Source organism: Haliaeetus albicilla, chromosome 5, assembly GCF_947461875.1.
Source record: "Haliaeetus albicilla chromosome 5, bHalAlb1.1, whole genome shotgun sequence".
NCBI lineage: Eukaryota > Metazoa > Chordata > Aves > Accipitriformes > Accipitridae > Haliaeetus > Haliaeetus albicilla.
The window spans coordinates 43,832,216-43,846,736 of NC_091487.1; the positions used below are offsets into that span (position 1 = coordinate 43,832,216).

The window sequence follows — 14,521 nt, forward strand, 5'->3', positions numbered from 1 at the left end:
TGCAGGATCCGTGCACAGGCACCTTCCTCGCTGCCTACCTCTGCCTGCCTCTCCCGCTCGGCTGCTGCTGCTGGGGACGCCGAGGGACTCGCCTGGTCCCGGGGGAACCTCCCAGAAGGCTCCTCAAGCTCTCCTTCGCTTGCTGGGAGCATCGCCATCCCTGGACGTGCTCTCTCGTAAGACCCTTTCTCCCGGTGAGCGCAGCGTTTCCCACTCCCTCCTTGCCGCCCTCGCAGTGCCGGCACCTCCGAGGAGCAGCACCAACATCTCCGGGTTTCTGACAGCTATTCCTCCGCTTCGCAGTGGCAGGGCAGCAGAGACGGAGGGAGGCTGAGCTGCAGCGCCTGAGCTGCCCAAACTGCTATCAAGAGGCCAATAAATACCACTGCAAAAAGTTGGACGCTGCTTTTTCTCTGTGCTTGTGCTCCCGCCGGGGAGTTTAGCCTCGCTGGGATTGTCCCACAGCCCTGGGGAGGCAAAGCAGAGCAGCACCGTGGGACCCTGTGGGGCTGGACCGAGCTGCCCGAGAGGTTGTGGGGGCAGAGCAGGACTCCCCGCCTGGAGAGACACCTCACTCCAGCATGGCTGAAGGTCCCGGGAGCCGGAGAAACTTCACCCCAGCCAGGGTCGATGGAGAGGCGGCCAGGGGGGCCGCGGCGAGCCTCTGGGGAGCGGCAGATGCAGAGAGCACTGGGCAAGCGCAACGCTTGGGCCTCCGCGGCGTGAATCCGGCTTGGGAGGAGATGAGAGGGGCGGTGGCGGAGGTGGAGGAGCAGTTCCTGCACTTGGCCATCAGAAAGCAGGTCTCCTACAGGTAGGAGCCCCTGCGTCCCCGCGGTCCGGGGCTGGGTTGGGGTGGATGAGTGCCTTGTCCTGGGGGCATCTCCCTCCTACGGGGTCAGGGCTGGCTCTTCGCACCCGCCACCAGTGCCTTCCCAGCAGAAACCATCTGAGCACAGGGACGAGGGGACAGGTTAGCCGCTTCCCTCCCCACCCATGCAACAGCCCCCTCTGCAGTGGCAGTCCCCTTGTCACCCTTGCAGACCCCCTTATTCTTCCTTCTACCCAACTCCCCTTTCCCATCCCAGGGCTGTGATGCCTCCCAGGCCCTTCTCCAGGCAGCCCATGCCCAGTGGCTTCCCACCAGCTGTGGCATGGGGCCATGGGCTGGACATTTCCCTCCTTCTCTGTAGCGCCTTATCGCTGTTCAGTGCACTGGATACAAGGGACTTCCGACAACATCGATTCTCCTCTTCCTCCTCTGCCCCAAGGCAAATGTCCCCTTGCTTGATTCCCAGGTCCAGCAACCTTGATCTCACCTGGGGAGACTGAGCAGTGGTGCAAAATGAAGGGGCCGAGATTGGGGCTTATCTGAAAATGTGCCCTTTGGGGCGACCTCGCAGCAAGAGGAGTATCTGTCCTAGCTTTTGGTGTGATTCTTCTGCTGGGACTACTCTGCTTACCCACCCCTGCTATAGCCAAGCAAAGCTGGTGGAGGTGGAATGGTTTTTGTATTGCCAGGAAGCTTATGGGAACCACTGCGTGGTGATGCTCAGGTGAGGTCCTATTCCCAACTCCAACCATGCTGTCTGAAATCCTGCTTGGGTCAGCACCTCCAGGAGCTCAGCTCTATTCTTTCTCTCACAGCAAATAAGATCTGGTGTCTCATCCTCCTCTTTCTTTCACTGTTTAAGCCCTTCTACCATTTAGTATCCCCAAACTTTACAGAATGGCTCTCAGATGTAAGTGAGGTGAAATCCTTCAACCCTGTGCCTGCCCGGAGTAAAAGTGAGCAGAGGGGAGAAGGCAGGAGCTGCCTCCCTACCCTTCTCCTGAGCTGGCTTGGCCCAGGGACATGTCTGTGTCCTCCTGGGCTCAGTGTCACCATGTCATGCTGTGCTCAGCAAATGCCAGGTAGTTTACAAGCAGGTGGAAAACCAGCACGGAGGATCTTGGTGCCATGCCTGCTGCCGTGGCGGGCAGAGGCTGGATGAGCCGTCCTGCTGCTGGCCTGGGAGTCGGGGACCCTCGGGGCACAGAGCTCTGCTGGGGGGCCAGATTTTGGGCAGGAGCTATCTGTCTCCCCCAGGCTGCACTCCCACTCATGCAGCTGCCCTTCTCTCCCCTTGCAAGGGCTGCAAACTGAGCAAATTGCTCTCTAATACTGCAGTAATGGGAACTAAATGGGAAACCGTATTAGTGCCTGCAGAGCAGGAGGGGCCCCGGAGCTGACTCATCTCGAGCACTTATTATTCCTGCAGTGGATGGCGAACAGGAGCCGGGGTGGCAGAGTCCTCCCGGAGGCAGCCCTTCGTCCCTGAGCCTGGCCGTGAGCTGGGACAATTCCCACCGGCCCTCATTCGGTACCCAGCGCTGCTCGCTGGGGTGCTGGGCAGAGCTGGGAGGGTCTCCGCCCCGATGCCACCGAGGATGAGGGATTACCGTGCCGAGCGGAGCAGGCAGAGCAGGATTTTCTCCTCTTAGCTGTCTTCCTCCAGATGTGCACGACACGTTTTGCAAATGGATTAGCCAGCTGCAATAATCCAGCCTCCCCACGGGAGGAAGGGACCATATTGCAACCTAATTTAATCAACCTGAATTTGCTCCAGAATTGTCTAAGGTTGCTGGGGATTGTTTACATCCTGCTCGTCCTACCCTGGCCACCCCAGGCAGGCGGCTCCGCTGACACGCTCCAGCCCGTGCCGCCCTTCCGCAAAGCGCTTCTGTCCTCCTCAACCCTCACAAGGGGTCTCTTTGCGAGAGGCTTTGCTCCATCCAACACGGGCTTTGCAGAAGCGAGGAGTCTGGCTGGGTCGGAGGGGATGCCGTAGCTACCTGCAGGCCAGCGGCGAGGGAAGAGGCGATGTTTGGGATGAGCTGCTTCCTCCAACCCTCCGTTTCGGGCAGCTGAGCAAAGCGAAGGGGAAATGGGAGAGGAAGTGTCTGGGGGTGGAAATCTGCTTGTGCCGCCCTGTGACACCCACGCAGGGTTGGGTCTGGCTGCTCCCTGGGGCAGGTCGGGTGGTGACGGAGCCATTGCCCAGAGCTGGGCTAACCTTTCATCAGGTGCTCCTACTGCAGCGCAAGAAGCCCCGAGAGGGCTGACAGAAATCCCCTTGCTGTGCTGCCTGGCTCTGGAGGCACTTACCGAACCCCGGCACGGAGTTTGGAGGACGTCCTCCGTGGGCTGTGGGCAACACAGGTGTCCTCAATGTCAAGCGAAGGTTGGAGGCCCTAGTCCTCCTGCTGCCAACCTGCCTGTTCCTGCTGGGACCCATTAGTCATCACAAGGGGCACGCGGCATGAGCTGCTATATAAAGATTTTGAAATGAGCAGAAATGATATTAAGCCCATGGAAATAAAGTTCTTTCCATAAATAGCTGCCACGGTGTATGGAGGCGCCTTGGGCGGGTAGGAGAGAGCTCAGCGCTCAGGTTATATTTAGGGCTTTGAGTAGCAGTTTCGTGCCAAACTTATTAATGATGCTGGCTTGTGCACCAGATTTGCACGTTCTAGGACAATCTTCCCAGTAGGGAGGTGCCTCCGCAATGCCAGAAGGACCCCGTGCTCTCTGTCACCACAACAAACCCGGAGCAAGCGCCAGGGCTTTGTGCCTTGCTTCCCAGAGGGTCGCTTCGGCCAAGGGGAGTCCGAAGACAGCTCCTGCTAGCCTCGGGTGTCTCTACCAAGGTTTTGCGGTGGGGCAGGAGCATCTCTAGCTGCCCGCATGGGGTAGCTCCAGTGGAAGTAAAGCGAGTTAGAGGCTGGAGGAACTTTGCTCTAAGAAAAAGCCCTGTGACCTGGAGCCGGGGAGGGCTGGGATGGGCGCTGGCTGGCCGCAGCAGCACCCTGCAGCCTCTCCTGGTGCAGTTCCGGGCTCGCTGTCATGTTCAGCACTTTCTCAGTTGTTTTTGGGGTGACACTTGCAGCGGTGGCCTTTGTCACTGTCACCGCTCCCAGCAACCCAGCCCGCAGCCGTGTTTACCCAGAAAGGAAACCACAAGCGCACAAAAGCTCGCTGCACAAAGCTCCCCGCAGGCTACATTTATGGGGTGAAGGATGTGCTGGGTGTCAATGCAGTGCCCTTCTGTTCTCAGCCACCTCCGGAGGCAGCACCCGGCACAGCCCATGCACTGTAGGGCTCCTCACAGGTATCTTGCGGCAGCGGGAAGAGGGGTCCCCGTGGCCCTCTGTGCCCCCCAGCCTGGCGTTAGCCCCCATGGAGCAAAGCGGAGCGTCCCCTTGCCAGCTCCTGTCCCCGCTAGCGAGATGTGGGGCGCCTCGGCTGGCAGATAGGATGCAGTTAATGCATCTCACAGGCTGTTCTGTGCCAGGGAGCTAAATATAACCCAGAGAGCGGCTGCTTTGTAATGTAAATAGTAAGGGAGCTTGGGCAGGGCAGAGGGGAGAGCTGGCAGGGCCTGCTGGGGAGAGGGAGGTGGGAGCCCTGCGGGGCCAGGGGAAGCTGGTTGCAGGTCTCTGCCGTCTTCTCTTCCTTCTGCCTTCAGATCTGGCTAGGCTCTGGGTTTTCGTGAAGGCTCGGGGCAGGGGGTGTGCAGCCCCTCCGTCCCAGCTGAGCAGGGCAGGGGCTGGGGAGGAAGGAAAGGAGAGCCTCCAGCTGCAAGGAGAGAGGGGCAGAGGGGGTGCCTCCTTCCTCCGAGTCCCGCCTGCTAGCCTTTTAATCGCATTAGCCTGGCTGTGCAGAGCAGCATAATCAAATTCCCATTCATTCCCAGCAAGCCGAGCCCGCTCCGCTCTGACAGAGACATCTGTCTCCGCTGCGTCCCTCTGTGCAGCTGGGGAAAGGAGATGGCTGGCACCCGCTGGCACGGCCAGAGGGAAGCTCACAACACTGGAAAGTCCTTAAGGAGCCAGTGGGTCCTCACAGACCTTGGTCAGGGGGGTGACGAGCAGGTGTCTCGCCATCCCCTGCCCTGAATGCCAGAGACAAGCTCTGCTTGCTGGGCATAGCGCTCGCAAGAGGTCCCAAGCACCGTGGCAGTCCCACCGCTGGTGGCTGGCCCCGCCGTCAGGTTTGGAGTCAGCATCACGCAGTGCTCCGTGAGCAGCGCTGGTGTGTATTCACTCCCTGGCTCTCATCCTGGATGCTCCTAGGTGCAAGGCGGTGGTAAACTGCGGGACTGGGCTCTGTAAGAAGAGACAGAAACATCCCAAGTGGTAGTTTTGAAGAAACTGGGAGGTTGTGGGTACAGCCTGGCTCTGCAGGGTCATGCCTGCAGCAGTGCCAGGGCAGGGCAGCGTAACACAGCCCCAAGCCCCCATCTTAAGCCAGACACCATGCTGCTGCCAGAGGGGATGCTCCTGTCCCCCCTCCTGCTGATGTCCACGTCAGGAAGGCCAGGAGACACCGTCAGCCTTCCCCGGTTGTCCCCACAGCCACAGCCGTAGCCTTGCGCGCCGTGGGGGTGTGCGGGGGGAGCGCGGGGTGGGACTCCCTGAGAGCAGCCCAGCAGGGAGGTTGCATTAGGGGCAACGTGAAACTGCATCCACACCCTCCTGGGTGGGGAGAGCTGGGATACCTGAACCGAAATTGCCAAAATTGTGGGAAAATGCGGTAGGGGCCATCCCCTCCCTTATCTGATCCCAGCTCACAATGACTCCCACAGGTATCCTGCCAGGTTTGGGCTAAGCAAGCAGCTTAACCCTTTCCTTACCAGGGGACTACACACACTAGCACGCAGAGACGGGGGTGTGCTGGATCACAAAACCACCCAGCACAGTGACCCCCATCCCTCTCCGGTGCTGCTCTACAGAGAAGCCAGTGCCAGCAGGGTTGTCCCCTCTGGTCTCCTTACCAAGAACAGCCAGAACTGGGCTTTCTGTGGGATCCCCAGTGGTTTTGCACCAAGCCCAAGGGACAGGACTGTGGGAGGACACACAGACACAGCATAGAGAGGAGGGTGAAGGTCCTGGGGCAGGGCCTGTAACTTCTCCAACAGCCTCACCAAGCCCCCATAAGAGGACTGGACACCAATGCCGCAGGGCAGCACGAAACGTGAAAAGGAAACGTCTGCAGGCAGGGAGCAAATGCGACCAACCCATCACGACATGCAAAGCAGCGGGCATGACAAACCCTTTCGGTGATGATAAAACCTCTCCCCTCCCCGATCTCTGAGCTGGAGTTAGGCATCCAGGACCTGCCTTTTCCTCCCTCCACGTGGTCACCTGGTGAGATCAAGGTCTGCCGATGTGTTTTTTTTTTTTCCTTTTGATGACGGAGTCTAAAGCAAGACCATGTGCCCCTTTAGAAATGCCATCCGTGCGGGCTGCATGGGCTGGCTCTGTTCGCTTGCTTTTTTCCGGCCGCACAGACCCCCTCGCTGATCTGAAGGTCTGCTGGAGCCAGAGCACACCGAGCAGTGTCTGGTTGTGAAGAGCTGGGCTTTTTGGAGCTGAAGATAGGCTGAGCCTGCAGGCTCTCGCTGTGCCCTGTGGCCCCGCTCCAGGGGACGGATGACAAACGTCAGTCTGTCTCTTCGCTTTTTGGAGGCTGGCCCACAGCCTCCCAGATGCTCCCACAGTCCCCGTATCTGTCTTACCCAGGTGGTTTTTCAACAAACCCTGGCGCAGGGTGAGCAGAAGCTCGTGGCTGCGGGGTGTTCGGAGACCCGCCGCACAGGGGGGACGCATACAGCCGGGGGGGGGGTTGCGAGTGCCGCGGCGCCACGCGGGGCCAGGACGCGCATGGCACAGGGTGGGCGGCAGGAGGACGACCCCACTGCCACGGTCCGGTTTGCACGGCGGTGCCGGGGCAGCTTTGGGAGAGGGGGGCTTTCTCGAGCTTGGGGGCTTTCGAAGAGCCACCCAACAAGGGAGGCACGGCTCCTCGGCGCGCAGCCCGGCGCGCCAGGGCGTGCTCTTGCTCTCGCCGAGGGCGCGCACGAGGCTTCTCCGGAGAGGGCCCGGCAGAGTAGGTGGCCCCGTGCCGTGGGCTGCCGGGGGAAGAGTGCGGCGCAGCCGGCTGCGATGACAGCCGCCCTCACACTTCCAGGAAGTGCAGCGAGAGGAACCAGGTGGAGGGTGCAAACAAAGCCGGGGCCCCGGGTGGGCGGCGGAGCGCTGCCAGGGACCTGCCCTCGGGATGACTCCGGAAAGCGGCCGCCGGGGGAGGAAGAGCGAGAGTGAACCCCGGGCCGGCTGAGCGCATCAGCTCGTGCTGTGGCAGATGTGGCGGCACCGCTCCTGGGACGTTCCCCAGAGCCCTCCGGGGGACGCAGATACGAGGTACCTGCCCAGCCGGGCTCCGCCGCCTTCCTCTTGCTCTCGGGGGGCCGAGGTGTTGCGGCTGGGCGCTGACAGCCCCTGCTTCGGGGTTTGGGGGAAAGGCTTCCCGTGCTTTCTTGGTGCCTCGCCAGCGATCCCCTCCTCTCTTCCCGGCGCCGCGCAACCTCCCCAGCGGGGATGTCAGAGGGCCGGGCGGGCGCTCTCGACGCCGAGCCTGCAAGTGTGCAGGGTCAGGGGGGCTTTGCCTGGGCTGCCGGGTTCCTGCTGCAGCTGGTGCGAGCCCGAAGACGCGTCCCCATCCCCACCGGCCCTCCTGGGCACGGTTGGTGCTCCAGGTGGCTGGCGGGACCTGCCCCGAGGGGGTTACTGGTCAGCACTGGTGGCTGCGCTGGGCTGGCAGCTGGGACCCTGCCTGGCCAGCCCTGGCTTTCAGCCTGGCTCGGCACCCTTGGGGAAGCGGGGAGGGGGAAAGCAGCCCTCACGGCCAGCTCTCATTTTCCATGCAAAAGAGGGCTGCCCATCGCTCCTGCCAGGCGGGGTGAGCGTTTCCTCGCCGAAGGCAGCCGCAGCACCGCCAGCCATGCGGAGCAGGCCAGCCCCTGCCCTCGGAGCCCACCGCCCGCCCAGCCGGGGGTCCCGCCGGGAGACAGGGAGAAGCGGGGCAGGCGGTTCGCCGGGCCTGGGTATAGAAACGCCGACAGGGAGCCGCAGCGTCCGCCTCGGCGACAAGGCCGGCGGTGGCTCCCGGTCCCCGGAGGTGGTGGCGGCGGGGCTGTTGGCTCCGTGTCCCGTCCCCCGCCTCCCCCGTCCGGCGCTGAACAATGGGAGGCGGAGGAGGAGAAGGAGGAGGAGGCTCCGCTTCTGCCGCCGAGCCCCTTCCCGAGCGCGGGGCTGACGCTCGATTTCCTGAGCCGGCAGCGCCGGGCTCCGGGCCCGCCGCCGCCTCCTCCGACCTCCGCCGCCGCGGGGCGCCCCCCAGCCCCGCTCCCCGCGCGGTCTCCGGGGCGGCGGCAGGGGGCGCTGGCGGCTCGGCTCGCCTCGGCGGGGCCGCCGGTGCGCGGCCGCACTTCCTGCCGGTGCCGGCGGGGCGGGAGGCCCGGCCGGCCGCGCCGCCCCCGCCGCCCCCGCCCCGGCCAGTCCCCTCCCCTGGCGCGGGGCGGCCGTTAGCGGCGGCGCGGAGCCCCGAGGCCGGCCATGGAGGCGGCGCGGCCCCCGCCGCCCGGCGGCTCGTCGTCCGCCTCCTCGTCCTCCTCCTCCACCTCTTCCACCGCCGCCGCTGCTGCCGCCGCCGCCGCCTCCTCCGGGGCGTCGGGAGGCGCCGAGCCCGAGCGGGGGCCGCCGCCGCCGCCTCCTCCGCTGGGCCGCCGGCACAGCAACAAGCGCTTCACCGGCCTCAAGCTCTTCGGGCGCAGGTGAGCACCGGGCGGGGCGGGCGGCCGGTAGCGGGACGGCGGGTGGGCTACCGGGGAGAGCTTCCCCCGCCGCCCCGGTACCTGGCGGCGGGGACGGAGGAGGCCAGTCCCCCGGGGCAAGGGCTGGCCGCGGGCGGGCGGCTGGAGCATCCTGAACGGAGGCAGCTGTCAGCGGGCAGCCGCCTCCCGGACCCGCCGCACCGGGCCCCGCAGAAAGTTGGGGGGGGGTTGACCCCGGTTATAAAGTCGGCAACCGGCTGAGCGCGGCCGGCGAGGGATGCGGGACGTGGTGCCGGGATGAGTTTGCGTTTTCCTGCTTTTGAGCTCTTGACACCGGCAATGGGAAGTTGGGAAGCATCGCCCGTGCTGCACCCGCTCTCCTCCCCCGGGGAATTCGGAGCCTCAACTCTGGAGGATTCGTTTCCACCCGCTCAGAACTGCCCGTCTCCATCCCCGCACACCCGTCCCGTGCTTCGGCTGGGAGATCGGCAGTCCTGCAGCTCCGGGGCCATGGCTGTGCCGGTCCTGTGCTGCCTCCCGGGCTCCCGGCTTTCCAGCTCCCGGGCTCCCGGCTTTCCAGCTCCCGGGCTCCCGGCTTTCCAGCTCCCGGGCTCCCGGCTTTCCAGCTCCCGGGCTCCCGGCTTCGCTCGTTTCCTCCCCAGAGTCAGCCAGGCTCCTTGTGCCCCTCACAGCCTCGCTGTTGGCCTCGTGGGATTTGGGGGATTCTCGGCCCGTGTAAGCAAAGGGGTGCCCCCGCCATCGGGATGTGTGTAAAAACACTGAATACCTGAGGTCTGAAGGGACCTCTGGAGGTCACCTGGTCCACCCTGCTGCCTCGAATTTGCAGGGCTGAATTTGATCAGGCTGCTGATGTTGAGTTTTGAGCGTCACCAAGGTGGAGACTGCACCACCTCCCTGGGCACCTGCTCCCGTGCTTCAGCTCCTGGTTGTTTTTCTTTTTCCCCCAATATCTCTTCAGTGTTTCCCTTGTTGCAGCCTGTGCCCGTTGTCTCTCAGGTTGTCACTGTGCGCCTCCAGGCACAGTGTCTGGCTCAATCTTCTCTGTACCTTCCCATCAGGTAGCTGAAGACAGTAATAATATTCCCCCTTAACCTTCTCTTCTGTAGGCCAAACCACCCCCGTTATCTCAGCCTCTCCTTGTATCTGATAACTCCTGCTCCAAACTGTCTTGGTGGCCCTGTGCTGAACTTGCTACACCTTGTCAGCATTTTTGCTTTACGGGGGGCCCGAAGCAGGATGCAGTGCTCCCGGGTAGCGTCATGGGTGCTGGATGGGGGAGAGAGGCCCCAGTTTCAACCTCCACTGCCAAGATGGAGCTGGGAGCGGAGGGCTTGCAAGGTCACTCCACCACGGACTGGTGTTCTCTTCTGCTCTGGTTTCAGAGCTGGTGGCAGTGGCTGCCTGGAGCTCCTGGCAGCCTCTGGCCTGTCCCCAGTACTGCATGGCATCTCTCTCTGGCTCCCAGGGGTTCGGGCTGCCATTCCTGCAAATATATCAGAGCCTTCACCGAGGGGATGTCTTCCACCTGTGAACAACCTTCTGCAGCGTGGATGTGTGGGGGAGAGGCAAAGTGGGACCGGCACACCCGGCAGGACGGCTGGAAATGCCCGTCGGGTTGTTTGGTGTGTGGATGCTTCTCTTGCTCTTCTTCCACTGATGGTGGACCTGGTTTCCTCCATCTCGGGGTGATGAATGCAGCACCTGGAGCTGCAGGGGAGCGAGGAGAGATTGCCGTGGGCCTCCAAGAAGGAAGGGGCTCCCACACGCGCCTGTGGGAGGTAGGCTCGGTGGGAAGCCGTGCAGCATAACTGGCTGCACGTTGCCAAATTCCTCCCCACCTGAGCGTTGGAGCCGAGGGCGACGTGAAGTTCCACTTCCTCCGAGGGAATTGCGGGGGAAGGCTTTGCTGCATTTTCTTTTGGCGAGAAGTACAGCCAGCCCCTACCCTCCAAATGCTTTCCAACAGCCATCAGTGAAGAAATTTGCACCCTTTTCGATTCTGGGCTTTAGCCAGAGCGTACGTGGCTGGGAAGCGGGTGTAGAGGAAACTTAGGCGATGGGCAGGAGCTTGCCCGTTAGCAGCGGTGAGTCTCTGGAGAGCCCTGGCTTTGGGGAGAGAGGTCCCCTGAGGTGGGCGTGCGCTGCTGGGCTCTGCGCCCAGTGGCACTGGGAAGCACGGCCACGGCCAGGTGAGGGACAGGTCCACAAAATGGCAACCCAGGGCAGATGAGCCCCGAGGGAATTTAAAGCAAAAGAGGGGTGAGCCCCCGAGCTCTGGCCTTTAGTGGCATATTAGTCCCCTGTGTTTTGCAAGCGGGCTTATTTCTGTACCTTGTAATTGCCTTACAGGAGGGTGGAGTAATTGGCTCCAGAGCTGATGGAGACAAGTGCACAATACGTGCATCCGGGCCACAGATGGGTGATTCTTTTAATTGGGCTGATAAAGAGATTGGGGTTGATCAGATAATAGGTGGTTAGGATTAAATTTCCTTCCTAGGTGCCCCATTTCTTTTGCTGTGAGTGAACAGGACAGTTTACCCTTTCCAGGGGGGACTTTGGGTGGGAGCGCGAGTGCTGGGGACAAAGCCCCTTTCTTGCTGTCCCCCATGCTGGAGAGGTGGGATGTGGAAATGGGGCTTCCCTGTGGGCTTTGGGGTCTTTAACACGTCCCCCTTCAGAAGAGGTACGCGTGGCGGTCGGGTCTGCTGCAGCAGCATGAGCAGGGAGCGTAGCTGTTGTCAGGACAGCCAGTGGGCGGTTGCCCTGCAGAGAGCGTGGGACCGAATTTTCTGCTGTGGTCCTTTGGCAGGCCTGGTGCTGGAGCCTGCATGCGAGCCTGGGGCTGCCTGCCATCGCCCCGGGGAAGGTCTGTGGGTGGCATGGCGTGTGGGTAAACGGCACGCGAGAAACTGAGCCGAGCACCCGCCTACGTCTTTCTGGGATGTCGCTTGTCACCATCTTTTTTTTGCAGCTTGACGCTCGCACCCATGTGAAAGCTGGGGGAGATGTGCCGCTGGGACGGCAGCCCGGCTGTCCCCATCCCCGCTGCGTGGGGGGTGCCGCCGTGTCCCCTCGAACCTGCTGGCACTTGGCCGGTGAGCGGGTCCAGCCAGGGCGCAGGGATTCGGGTTTGTTTTCTCCTAGCGTGGGTGTGATAAGAGGGGGTGTGCGGTGGGGTAAGCCCCAGGCACCCTGGCAGGTGGTGGGAAGGAGCCTGAAGTTTGCGATTTGCATGTTGGCAGGCTGAGAGCAGCGCTTACCTCAGGACAGGTTTTTTCACAATGCACCTTGCTGCCAGCTAGTTGTTGAGCAATCCTCCTCCTCCTCCTCCACCCGTGCAGCTTTTGCACGCCTCTAGCTCTGAAACCTTCCACCCTCTGCTCCCCATCCAGGTCACAGGTGATGGGTGCCATTAGCTGGGCCCCGGCAAGTGACACCCGTGGGAGTCCCCGTGTGTCCCCTGCGGAGACACCTGGGCTTGTTTGCCGGGCAGGTAGGATGTGCCGGGAGAGCTGTTCCCGCTGCCGTGTTTGCTCTGTGCTCTCTGCTCCAGGAGGTCCTGACCTCCCGTGGGGCAGCTCAGGGACTTTTGATCTTGCCAGGGTCAAAAAAAAAAAGAAAAAAAGCACTGGGCACGATGATCAGCCGTGCCTGTTGGCAGGCTCCCGGTGGGGCTACTGGGATGAGGCAGGGAAGGATCAGAATGTGCTGGAGGCCCTGCTGCTCCCGGAGGCTGGAGGCCTCCCTAGCATGGTCCCTGCTTGGCACCAGCCTCATCTCTCCAATCCCGATCACCCGCCGGTGGCTCCGCTGCCCTCCCGAGATCAGAGCAGGGGCTACCACAGTGCAGTGCACCCACGCTGGAGAAGGTGGCAGGACCTTTAATCTGCTTAGGATTTGGAGCATCCCTTCCAGGAAACCCTGTAATCTGCTCAAGGAGCTGAGAGGAGGGAGGATAAGGGACCTCTTCCTTCCTTTGAACAAAAACGATGGGAGGAGAGAAGGGCTGCAGGGGGGTAGGGGGGCACTGGGAGCGGGCACGGGCCTTTGCAAGGAGATGGTGTTGGGAGGGGAGAGGCAGAGCCACGGATGTCGCAAGCAGGGAGAATTTTGGGGGCTGTGTGATTGCATGGGTCCTCTCGGGGGCTAAGAGCAGATGCTCGTAGGGTGAGGCCGGCTCCCTGGGACGGGGGGGATGCTCTCGTGGAAGGCAACCTGAGCTCTGGCAGGCCATGGGGGATGCAGTGTAGGATTTCTTTCTCTCATCGTGGTGTCGTGTCTGGGGAGCAAACAGTCTCCCCAGAGACTTGGCAAAGCCTCTAAATATAACTTCCAGCTCTGCTCCTGGTGGAGCTCTGGTTTCTTTTTCCCAGGTGAAGCTCCGTGAGCTGAAGCTCTTGAGTTAGCTTTCAGCATTCACTTGCTCGCTCGCTCCTGTAAACAGGTGCTGACTTGGAGATGCTGAGCTCAGGAGCAAAGCTAGGGCTGCAGGCTGAGGCTCCTTGACCCTTGGGCCCATAAACCATCCTTTTTGGAAGAGATGGGGACTGGCAGGAGGTGAATTGCTTCTGCCGGAGACTTTTAGAGGTAGGGACTATGGTGCAGGACCTACCTGGGGACACGGACAAGGCATGGAAATAGGGGAAACCTGTCCTGCTGGTTCTTGAGCTGGCATCAGGTTCCCAGGGAATAAGTGCCTCTGTCTGCCATCCCGAGTCCCGGAGCTTTCGCCGGGCCAGCTCTCCAGTATTACAAAAGTAATATCCCGTGTTTCTGTTGCAACTTGCAGGCCTGGCAGCAGCTGCAGGCTCTTTTTGGGAGCTGGGAACCTTTCTTCTCCTCCCCATCAGGACATCAGGTGGAAGGTGAAGCTCTGCCAAGGCAAGCAATGAGACTGCGCTGGCCAGGCCAGTGCCCAGGGAGGACAGAGTCCTCCGGTCTGTGTGTGACGCATGTGTTAGACCCAGCGCTGTTCTCCTCCTGCCTGTGGTTTAGAGGTTGATGCCTGGGGGTGTTAACTTTGTAGTTGACCGTAGAGCTCTGCCTCATTGCACCAGGGACTAAGTGCGAGGACCTCTTCCCAGTCTCTGCTGTCCCAGACAGTAGGAGTTAATGGGCCTCCTGCCTCAGCTCTGCCTGCCGGGCAGGTTGTGCTGTCTGGGTTAGGCTGCCAATTCCAGTTTCTACCTGCAGACATTGCTCCCGCACCTAGGAAAAGCCTGCCTAAGCTTTGCCCATCTCACAAAGATGTCAGCCTTTCCCAGCGGTTCAGGGCCTGGAGAAATGAGCTAAGCATCCTCCATCTCAGAGGAGCCCTGCCCAGCCAGCAGGGACTGGTGGGAGCTGGGGACCGGTCGCTGGGGGATTGGGGGATGCTACCCAAAGTGCAGGGCAGACAGAGGTCTGGCCAGAGGTAGTCCCACCTTTGGCTGCCACCCCGTCCTCCACGTGCCCCAAGTCAGTGGGAGATGCCTTCAGCGTGCTTCACGGGCTGCTGCCGCTCCCCTGGCATTACCGCAGGATGCCGGCTCGTGCACCACAGCCTGGTTTCAGCCTCATGGAGGGGCTCCCAGCCAGAGAGGCGTGAAAATCCCACCCGGGACCAGCAGGGAAAAGCTCGGTGTTCACCCCTTCCCTGGCTCCGCTCACCCCATCTCCCTTCCCCTGCTCTCCAGCTGCAGCTCGGCGGCGCGGGAGCAGCCTCGGCTCCGAAACACGCTGTGGCTTTGCAGAAAGTCACGTGTCCCCACGGGCTGGCTGTCCCAGGAAGTCAGGGCAGCTAACGAAGAGGCTCGTTGCAGAGGGTTTTCCCCTTGTTTTGGCGCAGCTCGGCTCCCACAGGA

At 61.9% G+C, this 14,521-nt stretch overlaps 2 protein-coding genes across 2 annotated transcripts in view; both read left to right on the plus strand.

Moving 5' to 3' along the window:
- Positions 1-7,422: 7,422 nt before the first annotated feature.
- On the plus strand, positions 7,423-8,412 carry LOC138685552 (WAS/WASL-interacting protein family member 1-like). The gene has a single exon (XM_069784728.1). The coding sequence runs from the start codon at positions 7,423-7,425 to the stop codon at positions 8,410-8,412; it is 990 nt and encodes a 329-aa protein (XP_069640829.1).
- The window catches only part of DGKZ (diacylglycerol kinase zeta), a 45,370-nt gene continuing 39,183 nt past the window's right edge, over positions 8,335-14,521 (plus strand). Inside the window, exon 1 of the mRNA XM_069784502.1 lies at positions 8,335-8,657. Within this exon, the coding sequence (XP_069640603.1) occupies positions 8,440-8,657 (218 nt within the window). The 5' untranslated portion in view covers positions 8,335-8,439. The remainder of the gene's footprint in view (positions 8,658-14,521) is intronic.